Source organism: Letharia lupina (genome assembly GCF_014066315.1).
Source record: "Letharia lupina isolate WasteWater1 chromosome Unknown contig_24, whole genome shotgun sequence".
Classification (NCBI taxonomy): domain Eukaryota; kingdom Fungi; phylum Ascomycota; class Lecanoromycetes; order Lecanorales; family Parmeliaceae; genus Letharia; species Letharia lupina.
The window spans coordinates 791857-809932 of record NW_023502993.1 but is presented as its reverse complement, the minus strand read 5'-3'; the positions used below and the strand labels follow the sequence as shown (position 1 = coordinate 809932).

The 18076-nt window shown below is 50.2% G+C and overlaps 5 protein-coding genes across 5 annotated transcripts; 3 read left to right on the top strand and 2 right to left on the bottom strand.

The window, feature by feature from the left end:
- Positions 1-150: 150 nt before the first annotated feature.
- HO133_006469 (uncharacterized protein) lies at positions 151-2652 on the top strand (the record flags this gene model as incomplete). The annotated part of the gene is made up of 2 exons (XM_037297367.1): positions 151-1848; positions 1903-2652. 2 exons carry the CDS (start codon positions 151-153, stop codon positions 2650-2652), a joined length of 2448 nt encoding a protein of 815 aa, XP_037147492.1.
- Positions 2653-2936: 284 nt separating this feature from the next.
- Positions 2937-8804, bottom strand: HO133_006468 (uncharacterized protein; the record flags this gene model as incomplete). The annotated part of the gene is made up of 4 exons (XM_037297366.1): positions 2937-4020; positions 4082-4685; positions 4740-4949; positions 5000-8804. The coding sequence occupies 4 exons, from the start codon at positions 8802-8804 to the stop codon at positions 2937-2939; spliced, it is 5703 nt and encodes a 1900-aa protein (XP_037147491.1).
- A 1740-nt stretch (positions 8805-10544) lies between these two features.
- HO133_006467 (uncharacterized protein) lies at positions 10545-11762 on the bottom strand (the record flags this gene model as incomplete). Its single annotated transcript, XM_037297365.1, has 2 exons — positions 10545-10816; positions 11507-11762. The coding sequence occupies 2 exons, from the start codon at positions 11760-11762 to the stop codon at positions 10545-10547; spliced, it is 528 nt and encodes a 175-aa protein (XP_037147490.1).
- A 1408-nt stretch (positions 11763-13170) lies between these two features.
- On the top strand, positions 13171-15573 carry HO133_006466 (uncharacterized protein; the record flags this gene model as incomplete). The annotated part of the gene is made up of 1 exon (XM_037297364.1): positions 13171-15573. One exon carries the CDS (start codon positions 13171-13173, stop codon positions 15571-15573), a length of 2403 nt encoding a protein of 800 aa, XP_037147489.1.
- A 682-nt stretch (positions 15574-16255) lies between these two features.
- HO133_006465 (uncharacterized protein) lies at positions 16256-17941 on the top strand (the record flags this gene model as incomplete). Its single annotated transcript, XM_037297363.1, has 2 exons — positions 16256-16633; positions 16682-17941. The coding sequence occupies 2 exons, from the start codon at positions 16256-16258 to the stop codon at positions 17939-17941; spliced, it is 1638 nt and encodes a 545-aa protein (XP_037147488.1).
- Positions 17942-18076: the final 135 nt, after the last annotated feature.

The window sequence follows — 18076 nt, the reverse complement described above, 5'->3', positions numbered from 1 at the left end:
GGTATCTTACCTTTGCCATTCTCCACTGCCACCTGGTGCCACGAAAGATATGTAGGGCTGCCGGCTGAACCTCGGCCCAGGTGATGTTCAAAAAGTCCGCATTCAAGCTCCAAGAACTCGTAGAATATATGGGACGATTCTCCTTGCATGATGAAGTCAAACGGTGACGATGATTTCGTTCAAACAATTGATGATGATCAGTTCTACCCGCTAGGAGAGGAAGAAGACGACGATCTTATCCATCAGGCCCCTTCCCAATCCGCCCTGAATGGCAATAAACGCAAGCGCGACCTTGACGAAGGCCAGAGTCACGCCAATGATACTGCGCTGGGAGAAGACAAAGGAGCGAAGAATAAGAGACGGAAAGAAGACACCGTACCCATACAGGTTGGTACCGCAGAGCCAGTCGAAGACGACGAGACATGGACTGCGCACGGCGAGGACGACGGGGCGATGAATTCAGACTTCGAATTTCAGATTGGGGATGTGAATACAGGGGTCACAGAAAGCTTTGATGGGTGGGACATGAATGGCAGTATTACGGCGCCTGCAGTGCGTGGGGATGAGAAAGGAGTGGATATTGATGAGCTTATTGCAAGAAGGAGGAAAGAAGTTGCGAATGAGCAGACTAGATTAGATGTCTCCATGAGTGATGAGGAGGGAGATGTTGAACCCGAACACGAGCATGAAGTAGATTTTGAAGATGGGTTCGACGTGCAGGACGAGGAAGACGATGAGACTTTGGCAGATGATGCTTTTGGCATGGGAGCGCTAGCTAGCGAAGAGGACGATTGCGAGGACGACGGAGATGAAGATCAGGATTCAGTGGCCAGTTTTGATGATGAGTCCGTTGCCGAGCCCGTACCCCATCCAAACGACATTGAACAGGCATCTTCCCTTGAAGAGATCTATGACCTGGAGGAGCAAGCCCGACGAGAAGCTTTTTTCGCACCTGAAGAGAAAACCAGCAAAGCCAAGGCCAAAGGCTTTGCTTCGGGCTCGTTTCAAAGCATGTCCCTTTCAAGGCCAATCCTGCGGGGCCTAGCAGCAGTTGGCTTCTCAGAACCCACACCAATCCAGACAAAAACGATCCCAATTGCCCTCGAAGGGAAAGATGTTGTAGGTGGCGCGGTGACAGGTTCTGGTAAAACAGCAGCTTTCATTATACCCATCCTAGAAAGACTCTTGTACCGGCCGAAGAAAGTACCCACAAGCCGAGTCGCAATCCTAATGCCCACGAGAGAACTTGCGGTGCAGTGCTTCAATGTAGCGAAGAAACTTGCCAGCTTCACGGATGTCGCTTTTTGCCAGCTTGTTGGAGGCTTCAGTTTGCGGGAACAGGAGAATGTGCTAAGAAGTAGGCCGGATGTTATTATTGCTACGCCTGGACGCTTCATTGACCATATGCGAAATTCGGCCAGCTTTACTGTGGATACGCTCGAAATTCTGGTGTTGGATGAAGCAGATCGAATGCTAGAAGATGGGTTCGCGGACGAGCTGAATGAGATATTGACCACGATACCCAAGTCGAGGCAGACCATGCTTTTCTCGGCTACCATGACAGACACTGTCGACAAGCTCATCCGGGTGGGTTTGAACAGACCAGTACGACTGATGGTAGATGCAAGAAAGCAGACTGTGGGAACCCTCGTACAGGAATTTGTTCGCCTACGTCCAGGCAGAGAAGGTAAAAGACTGGGCTACCTGATGTATCTATGTCAAAACATCTACACAGACCGAGCCATAATATTCTTTCGGCAGAAAAAGGAAGCCCACAGAGTCCGCATCATTTTCGGTCTTTGTGGCATCAAGGCTGCTGAACTCCACGGTAGTATGTCACAAGAACAGGTAAGCCTACTTCTTCATCCATACATATCAAGTCCCGGCTGACAACCGTATCAGCGTATTTCTGCCCTCGCCTCCTTCCGTTCATCCCAGTGCACCCACCTCCTCGCCACCGATCTCGCCTCCCGAGGTCTCGATATATCCAACATCTCCACCGTGATCAATTACGAAGCGCCCCAATCCCACGAAATATACCTACATCGAGTCGGTCGAACAGCGCGTGCCGGCCGAGCTGGTAGGTCTTGCACCATTGCTGCGGAGCCGGACCGTAAGGTCGTCAAGCAGGCTGTCAAGAGCGGAAAGGCACAAGGTGCGAAGATCTTTAGTCGAGTTGTCGAAGCTAGGTTGGCAGATGAATGGGCGAAGAAAGCCGAGGATCTAGAAGGCGAAGTAGAAGCGATACTCAAAGAAGAGAAAGAAGAAAAAGCCCTCGCTGGCGCCGAAATGCATCTCCGCAAAGGAGAGAATATCATGGAGCATGAACCGGAGATCAAATCAAGACCCAAGCGGACATGGTTCGAAAGTGAAAAGGAGAAGCAGATCGCGAAGAAGAGTGGCCAGGCTGAGTTGAATGGGGCTGTGGAGCAGGGCAAAAAGAAGGTCGGGAAGCTGAGTGGGAAGGACAAGAAGATGTTGGATGATAGGAGGGAGAGGAAAGAAGGGAGGGTGTGGAAGAAGGGAAAAGGGAATGAGAGGGGTGGTGTTGCGGGTAGAAGTAAAGGGAAGGAGGGGAGGAAAGGGAAGGGTGGAAAAGACAGAGGTGGGAAGGCGAAAAAGGTCAAAGGTGGTGGTGGTGGAGGGAGATAGTCATTTGTAGATATGGATGAGGATGATGAATCATTAGATATCCGAAACATAATGGAATGCCGCCGTGAAGTCGTAATGCCTCCATCATGACTATACAATCCCTGCTTTCTCGACGTCAGCCGTCTCTCACTGATTGATGCGTCGTCAAGTGGCCTCCCACGATAAAGTGCCATCCAGAGCATCGACGCCATACCGCATGCAGCTACTACCTCGTGTCATATCTCCTCAGTTACAGGGCCAGAAAAGGGCATAATTCATAGAATCCCCGTTCAAAAATCTGCCCCTCACATAGCATGCCCATATCCACTCCCATCATAAGCCCCATAAAGCCCACCACTCCTATCCCCAACATGCGCATCTCTCTTGCTCCCATCTCGCGCCAGGTTCATATGCATGATCGCGTCCTGCCGCCAATCATCATCACCGGCGATATCATAGTGGTCCGATGAGCTGGCGGAGGGTGTATGGCTCGGTCCACCCGGTCTTGTTCTCGCATCGCGTTGGGAAGCGCTTTGAGATTGAGACTGTGGGTGCCGTTGCTGTGATGGGAGAGACCATAGGTCGCCTTCGGCCTCGCGGGCGTGTTGGGAGGTAAGGGTTGGTTTGGAATCGTAGCGGGCGGGAGGTGGTGGGGCCTCGGAGACGAAATCGAAAGAGGGCTTGTCGGGATTACCGAGCACAGGGTCAGGATCGTGATTGGCGGTGTAGCCTGCGTAGTTAGGGTAGTGCTCTGGAGATGGTAGGCCGGTGTCGTTGTGGGATGGAAGGGAATCATTTCGTGGATTGTATGCTTGGGAGGATGATTCCTCCCCATTGTCGCTATTGTCGATTCTGGATGAGAAATTATTGTTGTTGCGGGATTCAGTGGGCGTATCGTCCCTGTCTTCTTCAGCTGGTGGAAGGGGTGGGGACTCGACTATCGAGCTTTCGTAAGTTGCTGGCATCTCGGAGATGCCTGTGGGTAAGATAGCATAGTCCTGCGCTTGCTGTTGCGCCTGATTCGTCGGCGGTGCATTGACAGTCTCAACATTCTTTAATGAGCTACCCACACCGACGACACTTCCCAGCATACTCCTTGGCTCTGCGACCTCAGTGATCTGGCTATCAGCACCATCCGTATCTCGAATACCGAATTGTGCTATGGTTCTCAATTTCCTGGTGACCCAGCTGGCAAGGATCTTGCCGCGTTGCTTCTCGCCGAGGCGCGAGCGTGGGAAGTCGCCTTTCGTGACGAACGCAACAATGTCAACAACAACTTGATGCTCATTTAGTACAGCGTTTACGATAACGGGGACGATGGAGGCAAGATAGGCTTTTCGAACGACTTCGACGAGGACAACGACAAGGCCGCCTGCTTGGAAAACCGCGCTAGGAAGCAACTGTTAGCACTTCCCGCAGAAGCGGGGACGAGCTCTGAATGAAAACTTACCAGCCATTGGTCACTATGTTTCGGTGACACTTCTCAATCGAGTGCTCGATGTCCATCGGGAAATGGCTCAATCCATTGACCTCGAATGTCTCACCAATGCCGCCGAGGACAAACAACACCTGCATCTCCACCTGTTGACCTCCGGGACCAATAGGCCGGACGACGTTGTGTAGGAAACCTAGATCGCCTGTCCTTACGTACGTAACATGAGGATCTCCGTCGACCGTTCGGCCATTGAATCTTTCAGCGTCAAAAGCATCTTTAGATCCATAGAAAGACTTTACGCAGGCTTCAGACTGCACCCAAATTTCCCCGTATTCGCCAATATGGCAAAGTCTGCAAGTTTCAGGGTTAACGATCGCGATTTGAGTGCTGACGGGTACCATCCCAGAATCTTGAATCAGGAGAGCAGAAGGATCAGTGTCAGGATCGACAGGGTAGACGAGTCCTCGGCGGAGAGCTCGTGTGTCGAGCCACAACTCTATTGGCTCGATGCACATGTACGAGCGTGAGGCGACCATAGGGTTGAGGACATGTGAGTAGATGGTGTTGATGGCTGTCCTATCAAGGCCAGTCCCTGCAAAATGTAGGCGGACTTTCTGGACTGCGTCTGATCAGCATGCGGTCTAGACCAACGTGGGAGCTAATAATCACTTACAGACATCAACCCTTGGCCTGCCTTCGGTTGAGATCATCATGTTCTTTAGCTCATGAAGTGCAAAGCCTTTACCAGGCATGGTGTTCATCGCGTGGTCTAGCATTTGCCCAGTAGCGTAGGTATCCTTGATCTTGTACCTTGATAGAGTGAGGAACAGAGACATGGGATTAGAAGCAAAATCGACAGGCGAGACAAGGTAAGTAGGTGCTCCTGTAGAGATGTTAGCACCAGGCCAAGAGCTGGACAGAGCAGCAACGTACCAACAAAGACGCCCATCAAGCAGGTATGAACAAATCCCAATCCCATCGTACTTCTCACGCATCCAAGGACTGGCCTCGAGCTAGTCATCTGGCAGGTCTCTTTTTGTACTTTACAGGTACCCATGATCGTATCATGACCAAGCTGTACCGCTATGCGTCGTTGATCAGGCGTCCAGTATGTCCAAATTAAAACAGGATATTTGGATTGTATCCAAGCAGGCTTCATCGTGAAGCCTAGATCTCGACATCCGCTTGACTGCTTCGGTGGCTTTGCAGTGTTGTAGTATGGAGGTACGCCAACTTTCAGGACTTGTGCAGACTGCTTGATATGCTGAGAGACTATCTTTTGTTTTAATAAGTGATCGACTTCTGCATTCACGATGACAGCCTTGACGCGGAAGTCAGCAATAATATGGAGGAAAGCAGGTGCATCTTCGTTCATGCGGTTCTGATCGAGCGGCGCGATTGGGATGGCCACAGCTCCAAGACAGAAGCAAGCATGGACTGCGTAGACGAATTCTTCTGAGTGTGTATACATCAAAATGAGGTGATCTCCTGGCCTGACTTTGGCCTTGTTCTGGAGGTACAGAGCCACCGCCGCAACTTTTTGGTCGAACTTCTTCCAGTTCACGCCTTTTCCCTCCTTGCCGCGGCCGTCGATAGTGCAATAAGACAGTTCCTCCGCTTGCCTTGCTACGCGCCATTGTAGCAGATCAACAATACTTGAGAAGTTGTTCAACGGCGTCGAGGTCCTGTCGTCAATAACTACCTCTCGGTAGTCAACGCCAGAGTATTGCTTGTCCTGATGCTGTAGAATTTCTTGCCTGGCTGTAGTCGAGACTTGCGACCAGATACCGCCAACAGGGTCAACGCCCACAGGCAAGTTCAACACAGCTCGCTCGACACCAAACTTGACGTGTACGCAGGGCAAGGAACCTAAGTCGAATTCTTTCCGGCACAGCATATTGCCAATTTCTCGCCGACCATTCTTCACAACTCTTGGCAAAGTGTTTGGAGCTGTGATCATAACACAGTAGACTCGCACATGATGCTCTTGGTACAGAATTTCCATGCATCGCTCGGACAAAGAGTCTAGAAGTGCAGTGTCGAGCTGTCGAGGCGGTCCTCCAGAAGTCGTAGGCGCCGTAGAAGCAGCATGCGATTCAAGCAAGACAATTGGTAGATGTTCATCATTCGAATACACATCAAAGGCGGTACAATCGTAGATCTTGGGTACATTCTTCATGATGCTGATGATGAGGTGTTGAACGAAGAAATAGCGGTACTCTGCTACCTCCATACCGTGCTCCACCCATTCAACCTTTTGCCGTAGGCGATCTTCGTAGAGTCCCAAGATGAAAATCTTGCCATCAATGACGCATCCGAGCAACCCAGTTCTAAGAAATTCTGGCTCAACAGCCATTGGAGTAGGATTGCCTTCCTGGAACTTGTATGGTCTGGCATGGAAGATTGTTTCAGTGTGCTTAGGCAATGCCCAGAAACCACCTGACAGGGAGGGAGAGTCAACCCAGATCTCTCCGATGACATAGGGAGTACAAAGTAGGCTCGTTTCAGGGTCTACAACTGCCAAAGTCGCGTCCGGTATCGGGTATCCAAAAGCTCCAACTCGGACCGTACCCGGCTCGTTGCCTGCTCGTCGTCTGGCTTCATCACCCATGGCCACCACCACCACCTCATTTGTCTTTAACGACTCTTTGTCCAATAGGACTTCACTCAGCTCTGTTCGTGCTTTCGGGCCCGCCGGCTTCTTCGGACCTCCACCAATCAGACTACCGTATGCGTTCCCTGGTACAACCACCTTGGCATCTTTTTTCTCGTCATGACTCTCATCATCGTCAGAAGAATGCGTTCCCAGTGAACAACCCATCCGCTCTTCGCCACCGAGCCAATCACGTACGCTTATTACCATACCACCGTGTTCTGGAAGACAGAGCATGGGAGCCACAAGTTCACGCGCTCTTGTATTCCTCAAAGGTCGAAGCCACCTGTCTGCTAAAATTTCATGAAACTCGCTGTCGACTGTCAGGGTGTCAATCAAACATAATTTAACACTCGAGAAGTTGGGCTCAAATTTTTTCATATAATTGCGTGTCGTCATGGGGTCTGCCTGATAATTGTATGCTGCACGTTTCAGACCTGGATAGTCCGCAATCATCAACGTTGCTTTGTACTTGGTGATTAAATTCGCGTAAAGACCAGGGGTCTCAACCGCCCGAGCCTCCATCCAAACGGTAGTGTGGCCGCCATAAATGGTGAAGAGCAGACCCAATATTAGACCGATGCTTTGTCGAGGATCGAGGTAGCTCAACAAGATCTCCCCCACGTTTGATCCCGTCATGGGCCGTCCTGCCTTGTCGCGAAGATTTGGATTGAAGGTATCGTTGCCGTTGGTAGGTATGGTCTGAAGCATGGAGCTGAGGCAAGCCATCTGGTGCATGATGGTCCTATGGCTCATTACAACACCTCGAAGGTCGCCTGTAGGAGCTCTAGAGAATTCGATGTATGCGAGATCGGGAACGATCAGAGGTGGTATTTCGTCCTTTTTCTTTGGGTGGAAGCTTCCAAATTCATTCGTTTTCCACCACTCTACTCCTCTAGGCCAATTCAGCTTATTAGCTGTTATATCTCGTTGGAAAGTTTTCAGATTCACATCAGTGGTGAGCGCTAGGTGCGCTTGCGTCGTCGTGAGAATCACATTCAGTCTATGATAATCTGAGAGGTTGGTAGTCGAGACGTCGAAATCATTAATTGGAACAGCCACAACGCCAGCAATAAAACAGCCCATGAAGGCGACAGCGAAGTCTATAATTTCGGAATCGCGATATATCAGAGCAACGCGGTCTCCTCTGTATAAGTTACTCTTGTCTCGAATAACTTGTGCGACCTTTTCCGCCCTGCTCGCCAATTTCTCCCAAGTAATAGACGAGAATTCTTTGCCTTTTTGGTCCAGCACCCAGTATGCAGGCTGTTTAGGGTTTGTGCGAGCTCTATGGCGTAAGACGGTGGCTATATTGTCGAACTTTGACATTGGTATGTTGCTGTTATGGGGGTCATAAACAGCGAACGGAACTTCTCTCGGCTCCAAGGGTAGTTGGTGGTTCAAAGTACCAAGCAGGGGTAGATCACTGTTACTCAACATTGGAGGTGCAATGTTCGCTGTTGGGGAGAATGTATCGGCAGTGGAGTATCGTTGTGGTCCACCTCCATAGCTATCGCGCTGAGCTTCATGCTGATCGCCTGCGAAGTCTGAAAAGTAGGCTTGATCTAGCATGGTTGACTGCCTGGTTTGACTGCCACTCCCGTAGTCCCCCCCTTGTTGCCCACCGTAAGCGTCGTCGTTTGCAGGATTGAATACGTATTGGCCGTCACTTCGGCCTTGTTCCTGGCTTGGTCGTGAACTGTATGAGCCTTGTCCACTCGATGATGGCCCTGGGCTCGGATTTCTGACTCCCAGTTGTCCTCCTGGGTAGCTGTTTTGGCCATCCATTGCCGCCTCCGAACCACCCATCCTTGCGCTCGGCTGGGCCACAGCAGGCAGAGGTGAAAGTGAGCGCTGGGTAAGCGCAGCGAAAGAGGCAGCACGCGATCCATCATTGGCGGGATGAGCAGTATCGTCCGGGGAGTGCAAGCGCAGGCCTCGGGCGGATTCACCAGGTGGCGCGAGGTACTGGGAAAGGATGAGAGTTCGCCTCTTCTGGTACCCCTTCTGTGTGATTTCCCCCTCTTCAAGCTCGACATCTAGCTCCCTCAATTTCCCCTGCAACTCTGGATTCTCCTCTGCCATTGTGTTTGCGCCTGGCCAGCTAGAAAGTTCCGGAAAGACAGTGAGGCCTCAAGCTGGGTTTGTTCGTCTCGCAAAGCATCGAGCAGTCGAACGGCATTGGCTTTAATGTGTAGCGCATCAATCAAGGCAAAGAACGAGCGAAATGGCCTTGAACGTACTCTAGAGCTCTCCTCTCAAATGAAGCGTGCCTGCGCTTACTTGTACTTTGAAGAGAGACGAATCAAGCTTTGAGTATTCTTGGCAACCGCGGAATTTGGGTCTTTATATCCGCACCCTAATCGGTATTCGCTACGCTCATACTCTGTAGTGGTCCCTATCTCACTCGAAGACGCATCAGATTTACATACAAATCTGAATATCGTACAGTCTTATTTCACCATCACAATTATATTATAAAACACCTAGCGTTCAGCATTCTCCTACCAAACATAGTCGCTTGTTACTCCAGCTTTTTGAAGAATAAAATCCATATAAATACGAATTTTACGAATTTTGCATGCGACGATATTTGACACTACTACTCATAACGAACGGTGGGGCCACGATTGCTTCTCAAGATTTCAGGATTCCGTCAGTGACCAGTGACCCAGTCTCAATCTGAGCCGGTCAGTGTCATAAACATCCCAAAATCAAGATCAAAGCAGATCCAAACAAGCAAGCAAACCTGCCCGTCTTTGTGGTACAACAGTAGGTCTGCTGGGTGAAAAATTCATTGCAAAAGAAAGGTGAGGGAACGGATTTGTAGAAAACAGATATTAACACGAAGTATCTTATCAGAACTGCCGAACTTTTTATTTTCCTTCGGGTCCAACACCTCCGTCATTTCATTTACCACTTTTTGTTATTGACTTGTTGGTGGTGTTGGTATCATGGCCACTCCATTTGCTCTCCCAGCTTTTCTCCTGTCCACTTCAAATACGTACAACTTTGCTACAGCTGGATCGAAATCCTCCGGCGTCAATTGCGGCATTGGCCATGTCGGCCCCTTTGGACTACCCAGCACATACCCTTCCCAGTCTCTTCCAGCGCCAGACTACCCGCCAATCCAGCCTCCATGATGCTGGCGAGGCCAGTTTCAGCTCACGTCCATATAGACCTTTCAATCTGGAAAGAGCAGAGACTGCTGAAGATACCCAAAGGGGCAATAGCACCGGGGCATTTAGAGCGACCAGCAGCGGTCGAATATCTCGCATTCAAGCCTGGCACAGAGACGTGCATTCTTTGATCATGCTCTGTCGCACGTCAAAACATCCGCAGATGTCCTCGTTGACTTCGATGGCCCAGACGACCCATACAGACCGATCAACTGGCCTTTTAGGAAGAAGGTGATCACGACAGTATTATATGCCTTCACCACGGCAAGTTTCTTCTCCCTACTTCCCCTCTCTATTATTGGTACAATCTCTGAGGCGTAAGGCAAGCCGCGAAGTAGACTGACTACCAAAGCGTTTGACGACTCGTTTTGCTTTCCCCGATGATAGAGACTGACGTAGAAAACTCTAAGATGGGTAGCACATGGGCGAGCAGCGTATACTCTCCTGCAATCGATCAAATTTCGGAACAGTTCCATGTTGGGACCGAAGTGTCTCTACTCGGATTGAGTGTACTACTCTGTGGTTTTGCTATTGGACCTTTACTTTGAGCCCCATTGAGCGAAATGTTTGGCCGCAAGCCGGCAGTCTTGATTCCGTACTTCTTTGCAGCGGTCTTCTCATTCGGAAGAGCCACGGCCAAGGACATTCAGACCATCATCATCACTCGATTCTTTGCAGGCCTTTTCGGATCGGCGCCCGTAACAAACACAGGTGGCGTGCTAGGGGACATCTGGGATCCAACGCAGCGTGGAACAGCTATAGTCGGGTATGCATTCGCGGTGGTGGGAGGCCCAATTGTAGGACCTATCGTTGGTGGCGCTGTTTCCAGAGCTATCTTCGTTGGCGCTGGACAGAGTCCCTCACTGGTATCTTCATGCTGGCTATTCTCACCCTGGATGGTCTTACACTCGACGAGAGCTACCCATCAAGGCTTCTGGTCTACAAAGCAAGAAGACTACGAATAAAAACTGGGAATTGGGCATTGCATGCAGAATTCGAAGAATGGTGTACATATTTTCGGAGTCCATCTCTTCTCTTTTGGTTTGAGTCTTGGGACATGTCTTGGGAGTCTGTGTCCTCCATACATGTTCCAAGGCTCGATATACCCGCTCAAAAAGGCAACACTGACTGCGAAATTGGTCCAGTGTCTCCTTGAAAGAGATGGCCCTAAAATTTGGTTCGTACATTTCGGAGAAATTTCTTCCTTTTCAATGCCGAATTCGGAGTTGCAAAACAAATTCCCGGAGCAGAAGGCTTTTGCTACTCCCGAGCCCTATCTTGCGAGTCTGGGTTTTGCCTTGGAAAGCAATGCTGACTCCGAAATATGCGCAGGTGTACGACCCTTCCAAGTGCTGTTGACACCGATTTGCTTCTCTGTGGCATTGTACGCTTCCTTCGTTTACGGTATTCTGTATACCAATCTTGCAGCATTCCCCACTGAGTTCGAGGAGGAACGCGGCTAGAAACTGCTCGTGGGCGCGCTGCCTTTCCTTGCCCTTTTCGTTGGTATCCTCCTGGGGGGGGGGGCTGCGAATGTGCTGAATCAGAGCTACTACAATCGCCGCTTTATCGCGGCCGGCAACAAAGCTGTCCCCGAAGCTCGCCTACCTCCGATGATGTTCCGATCCATCTTCTTTGCGGGTGGTATGTACGTTTCGGAGCCTGTTCTTCCTATTTCGGATCGTGTTTCGGGTTGCACCTGTTTCGGTAGCAGAAGACTCTTGAAGCACCTCGGAGTCGTCTGTATCCTTATGAGTTTGCTTTGAAGAAATGCTGACTCGTAAATCTCCACAGGTCTCTTCTTTTTCGGATGGACATCTAGTCGATATACCACTTGGGTAGCCCCATGTATTGCTGCCGCCATGATGGGGTTCGGCTTCTTCACTATTTTTCAGAGCGCTCTGAACTATTTGATAGACACTTTCCAGAAATATGCCGCGAGTGCTGTGGCGGCAAACACCTTCCTTCGATCGGTCTTCGCGGCATCGTTCCCACTGTTCGTCAATCCCATGTATCACCATCTCGGCATTCCATGGGTCTCAAGTGTCATCGCCTTCTTTGGGGTACTCCTGATTCCGATACCTTATTTGTTCTTTGTCTTTGGAAAATCTCTTCGAAAGCGCGGTACGTTTGGAGCGACTCCTCATTATTCCGGACGATTTCTACGAGCGAGACTTGTCCCGGGGGCAAAAGAAGCTTTCATTGCCCCTCGAGCCGTCCGTTGCTCGAATTTTTGTTTTGGAGAAGAAATGCTGATCCCAGATTCTTTATAGGCAAACACTCAGCCAACATGGGATGAGACTGGCTGCCTCCAAGTATCATGGACTCCAAATTCCGATGGCGGCTCCGCGACGCCTCTAAACGCAGGTCACATCCCCTGAAGCATCAACAGGAGAGCGACTGAGATGTTGAGAAATAGACCCTTTCTGGACTGCCTGTCTCAAAGTTCTGACATCTAACATCTATTTTGAATTGGCGGTCTTAACGCTGGTCTATTTGGCAGGCAACTCGTCAGAAAAACTTCCACCTTGAGGCGTTGGAATTTTGTGTTTTTATATTCCTACGCCGATTTTAGGCTTCATCTCTAAAGAGGGTGTCATTCGCAGATGAAACTTACTCCGGTATGAGCGTTCAACAGCAAACAATCCTCCTCGTCGGTGTGGATTTGTCGATGTTATAAGGGTTCATACCACTTCGACTGTCACTTCTGTTGACACATCGCCTGCCAACAACCTCGCCGTATTGAGACTTGAAGCCTTCGAGGTTCCCCCTATACATGTCTTTTGACCCTTTATTTTAATATGTCAAGCTACGTTCAACGATCTCGAGACCATTAGAAAAGATAACGTGAGTGCTTTGGGACGGACATCTTTAGCAGCGATGATGGCAGTGAGACATCTCCCTTGGTAGAAATGAAACCATTGAATAGTTCCTTGTTGCTCTACTTTCATATCTTTGTCTAGCTCTGCTTTGATCTCAGCACACAACCGCGTGCCGGAAGCCCCTGTTCGTATCTTTTGTTCCAAAGTACAATGCAATTATCGACTTTCTTTGTCGATTGTGGACACAAAAAGAGCATTTGCTGATGTCCTGTAACCTCCCCGGCTCCTCTGGTTTCTCCAGCCTGTATACCTTCCTGGTCTTCCTACACAATAAGCCAATGTTGCAGACGAAGCCATTATCAACCTACCAATCTGACGACTGCAACGCTTGCATCATCTAAAGGGCATCACCACGAAGAACCCCAACCTCGGTCGATGATTAGATCCGAGATGGCAGAGAGCACCATATCAGCAATCAGTACGACCATGGCAGGCCATACCTCTGATCTGGATCCAGCGCGTACTCAGAACGTAGTCTCCACAACATCAGATGTCGATGTTCATCAGGAGAGCGGGACAAATTGTACGAAAGAAATGCCGTTTCAGGCCAGCTTGCAAGACGAGTTAAACCCCGCTATCGCGTTAGAATTTGGACTTGACCTTGATCATCTAGTCGACCACCCCAAATTTGACGATGATCCTGACCATATCGACTGGGACAGTTACTTTCCTTTCGCGGTAAATGACAATGCTGCGAAAGCCTCTCAGGAGCTGAACGACTTCGATGACGAGAATCCTGAGGAGAAATCTTTTGAACCCGTGTTCGGTGCACCGGCTGTACAGCCCGAGAGCCATTCTCTGCCAGGCTTTCCATTCAACTTCGATGACGACGCTGCCGCAGAGCAAAATTTGGATGAAATGTTGGCTGGATCAGCCACATCAGCCACACAGTCGGAGGACCGTTCTTCGCATATCTCTTCGCCAGGTAATTTCGAGCTTCCAGATAGTCCACCGGGCTTGGACTTTCTTCAGAGTCTGCAGCTAATCGGTAGGGGAATACAACCGGCTATGATTCCTGATGTAGGGTACAATACCCAACAACTACCTCATTCAACAGGTAACAGTGCAATTCAGGATTACAGGGCAAGACGACTTGCTTGGGACGGAGCTTCTAGCGCAAGCCGCGTGGCATTAACAGGAAGCAGTGAGCCGGACCCTGAAAACGAGAGTCGAGCAGTACTGACGAACCCGCGCAGACCCCTTAAAGGCTATCAGGAAGGTGCAACCCAAGAGCAGTCTGATAGATCTCCGGTCCAACGAAACAAAAAATACAATGAGAATAGCCTATACACGCCTTTAAACCAAGCGCCAGAAACGTGGAGCATCTTCGAGTATACGAAAGACGGTGAGTTGGACCCGTCCAAGCTTTACTCCGCAGAGGAGATCAATCGCTACTTATTCACTCACGTCCTACATCAAGGTCAGCGCAATCTGAAGGAGAGCCCCCTGAGGCTTAGGGTTCATAAAACTCCAGCCTCATCTGCCAAGAGGTTCCCAAGCGGATTGAAGTGTCGCTTCCAAGGTTGCCCGATGCGTACAATCAATCAAGGTCAGCTACTCATCGTAGTAGACGAGCTTTCCGTACAGTATCCCGACCACGACCCATTTCTGAATGCGGCTTATTATCATCTATACTGCATCGAGCGCTACTGCAATTTCGCAGAGATATGCGCGAAGTTGAACGTCTCCGCCAAAGGTCGCGATACACGGAAAGAGAAAGGGAGAAGGAACAGATTTGTTTTTACTCTTAACGAAGAGATAAGGGTAATTGAAGATTTCGTAAGTCAATGTTGCGCGAATGCTAGACGCGGAGTTGGTGGGAATCCGTGGGTTGCACGCTGTCCAGACCAGCAAACGAGTGGCTGCTCTCACTACGATCCACAGAGTCTTCCATATAAGGGAACTTTGGGCCACCAGCTCGCCGTCACAAAATTGCACTACGGGGGACGAGGCCGCATAAATCTTCGGAAAAATAGGGAGGATAGAGCAGGATACGAGGGCGCGAATCTCACCCGGCATCTATTTGACCTCAGCAAGGAGGCTGAGTTGAGAGAATTTTCGAGGAGGCACAGAAACCAGAATCAGCTCAAGCCCAATCCCAAGACTGGAAGGTCTTATCGTGCTGATTTTGTGGACGTGATCGAAGAGGATGAGCAGCCGGATTGTAGTCCATCCGAGCCCAGTCTTCCGCAAACGCATCAACCGTCAGCGGTATCTAGTCCACACCAGGCTCATGGGACGAAAAGAAACAGAGACGACCCCGACGATGGTCAGAGTCTCGGTCAGGACATTGTACAGGCGCACAAGAAATCTCGACGCCAGGGTCCTGAGTTAAAGATACCGGAGTGGAACTTGGACCGATCGAGGAGGTTTAGATTTGGAATTGAGGGGTTTGAGGGAACGGTAGATGGTAAGTACCGTAATCAAGACGTCTGCATGGCAGATACGCCAGGAACATCACCTCGTACCACGCTCGCTCCCAGGTCTCGGCGGACGCACTCGCAACTGCAAACGACGACCACGAGTCCACCTCAAGATGGCCGATCCGCGTCTATCAATGGTCAACCGTCGATGACATCGGAGGATGAAAGCGAGGGAGAGATCGATCTGAAAGTTCTGGCAGCGCAAAGAAGAACGAGGTCATTGGAGATAGAAGATGCGAAAGACAAAGAGAAAAAGGGTAGGTTCAGGAAGCTCAAGCTTCAGAAGGCGAATAAAGAAAAGAGAGCTAGAGACGAGGGGGATGATGATAAAGATTGGACTGACCGAAGGGAAAAATGGCTGAAGGCATGATACTTGCAGTCTGACCGGACGCGCGTGGGTTGAATCAGGGGATTGCAATGGAAAGCCTCATGCCACTGGAGTTGGTCCTTGATTTGGAGGGTGGGTTCGGGCTTTCATTTTCTCTGGTCATATTTCTATACTTTTGGAATATCTTTAGGGCTTCAGGTATTTCAATCTATACATTCAACGTCTCACCATCTCACATAAAATTGAAAATGTCAAACTGAAGGGACCCTGATACATGTACACCACTCTCATCTTCTGGGTACGATAGGTGAAGACATTCTACCCCCTAAGGCGCCCGAAGGGAGGGAGGATCCTGTTCACGAATAACGCACTATGAAGGTAGAGGTAGCTTGCAAGATACACAGGCACTGAAACACCCTCGACTGCGCAAGCCCAGAGACAGTACCTGGAAGCTGTGCCTTAGACATGCCCCCAGTTTAAACGTGTGGTGGGGGCGGGGATCGTGTCTAAGTACATGTAGGTATCACGTCCCAAGATGAAAAAGATTATTGCCGAATTAGGCGCAGTGCATTAGCGTGAAGCGGGCGCTGCCCTGGGCAACGCACTCTAGGATTATACTAGGGCTAGGGCTAGGTCCGGCACGCCTTATTTGTTTCTCTCCTTCTCCCGCGACTTGCATTTCAGTCTACAGTACACAAGGATCCGAACTTGCCAATCGAATCGCATGGACCCAGTCTTCAGGTTCCCAGCCTCCCCTGGTACTCCTCTTTTTCCCGTCTCGCCAGAGCGCGCAAACAGACTACAACTCCCGCAATCGCCATCGCTACCTTCCATCTCCAACATACAGAATGATCCTTTTATCGTACACTCGCGCGGCAACTCAGATGTTCAAGGCAAAGTTGCACAGTTCAACAATTTGAGCAAGGAGGCTGCACAAAGAAGAAAGGATAGTGAGGCTGCCCTTAAACGGGCTGTCTTAGGGCGCGAGGAAGCTGAAAGTGAGACAAGAAGGCTGAGAGAGGAGAACAGGCTATTGAGACAGGATGTGGAAGAAGGGAGAGCGAGAGAAAGGAAGGTCGGCGAGAGGCTGGAGGGTGTGATGGTAGGGTAGTCGACCATTACGGAAAGATTCCGCTGATCGAGACAACAGGAGGAGCTACAAGGATCCAAAGAGACGCAGGCCCATGCACAAACAATCTACGAAAAGGAAGTTCGAAGGGCGAGAAAAGAAGCTTTCAAGTCATCCAGCGCACTGGTGAAGCTGCAAGAAGAATTGAAGTCTACCAGAAACAAATACACCTTGATGAGGGAAGAGGTCGATGTGCAGAGACGGAAGGTCAATACAAGAGAGCAAGAGACTTTTGCTGCCCAACACCAGCTTGTTGAGCTGCAAGAAGAGATGGAGAAGCAGAAGCAGCAGGACAAGATAATTGAGAAGGAGCGGGACACATTGAAGACTAGCCTAATAGATGAGGAGGTCGCTAGGCCAGTAGTTGAGGGAGCGATCGCTCTGCCGCTGTCCACAGATGGAGAGAACTTTGCCTCACCAAGAAAGCGAAGCCGAAGAAGCGAGAGCATGAAGGAGAATGTGGATCCGGAAGCCGCTCGATCACAGGACCAGCTTGAATCAGTGAAGGACCAGCTGAGGATGGAGAAGCGGATGAGGCTTCGAGCAGACGACCAAATCAACTTCATGAAAATGGAATGCCAATTCCAATGCTGCTCCTGCCGCATTGCTCAGAGACAGGGAATCCAATACGTCCACGACGATACTTTGGCTACGCAAATGGTGGAGATAGCATCTAAGATCGCAGGGGAACATGAAAAGCCTGCACCACAACCGGTCACAGAATCACTTCCAGAACAGATTGTTCAACCAATCCCAGCATCAGCACAAGATCAACCACCATCCACACCACCGCGACAACCCTCTTTACAGCGTGAAAATACGGACCAAGATCTTCTCAACTTCTCCCCAACTACAGGTACGTTCTACAAAGTGCCGTCACCGATCAAACCCTCCTTCTCTCCTCCCACCCAAGAGACACCCAAACCCTCTATACAAGCTCCCCAGTCAACACCACAAGCGACCAACCTCCCGAGCCTCCACACATCTCCCATCGAACCAACACCCTCTTTCACCTTCCCCCATACGCCTCGTCCGCTTCCCATCCCTCCACCACGAACCATCAGCTACACCAAAACAGTCACCATACCTCTGAAAGATGACCTACCTTTCACCCCTGCGCCAGCTACGCCAGGAGGAATCAGCAGAGAGGACGCCTTGGAGCAGATTCGACAGAGGAGAGGTAGGGCAAGGAGTATAGCTGCAGGGAATGGGACGCCGAGGAAGAGGATGGTGGAGGTTGCAGAGTTGAGAAGGGACATTAGTGCGCCGGGGCGGGTGTGATGATGGATGATGGATCAGTAAAGAGAGAGGGAAGAAGAGGGTGTGAGGGATCAGACTGCCGAGAAGAAAGTGGGTGAGAATGCCGAGGTGCCATACTGTACATGAAGGAATGTAGGCATTCTGACATGGAAATAA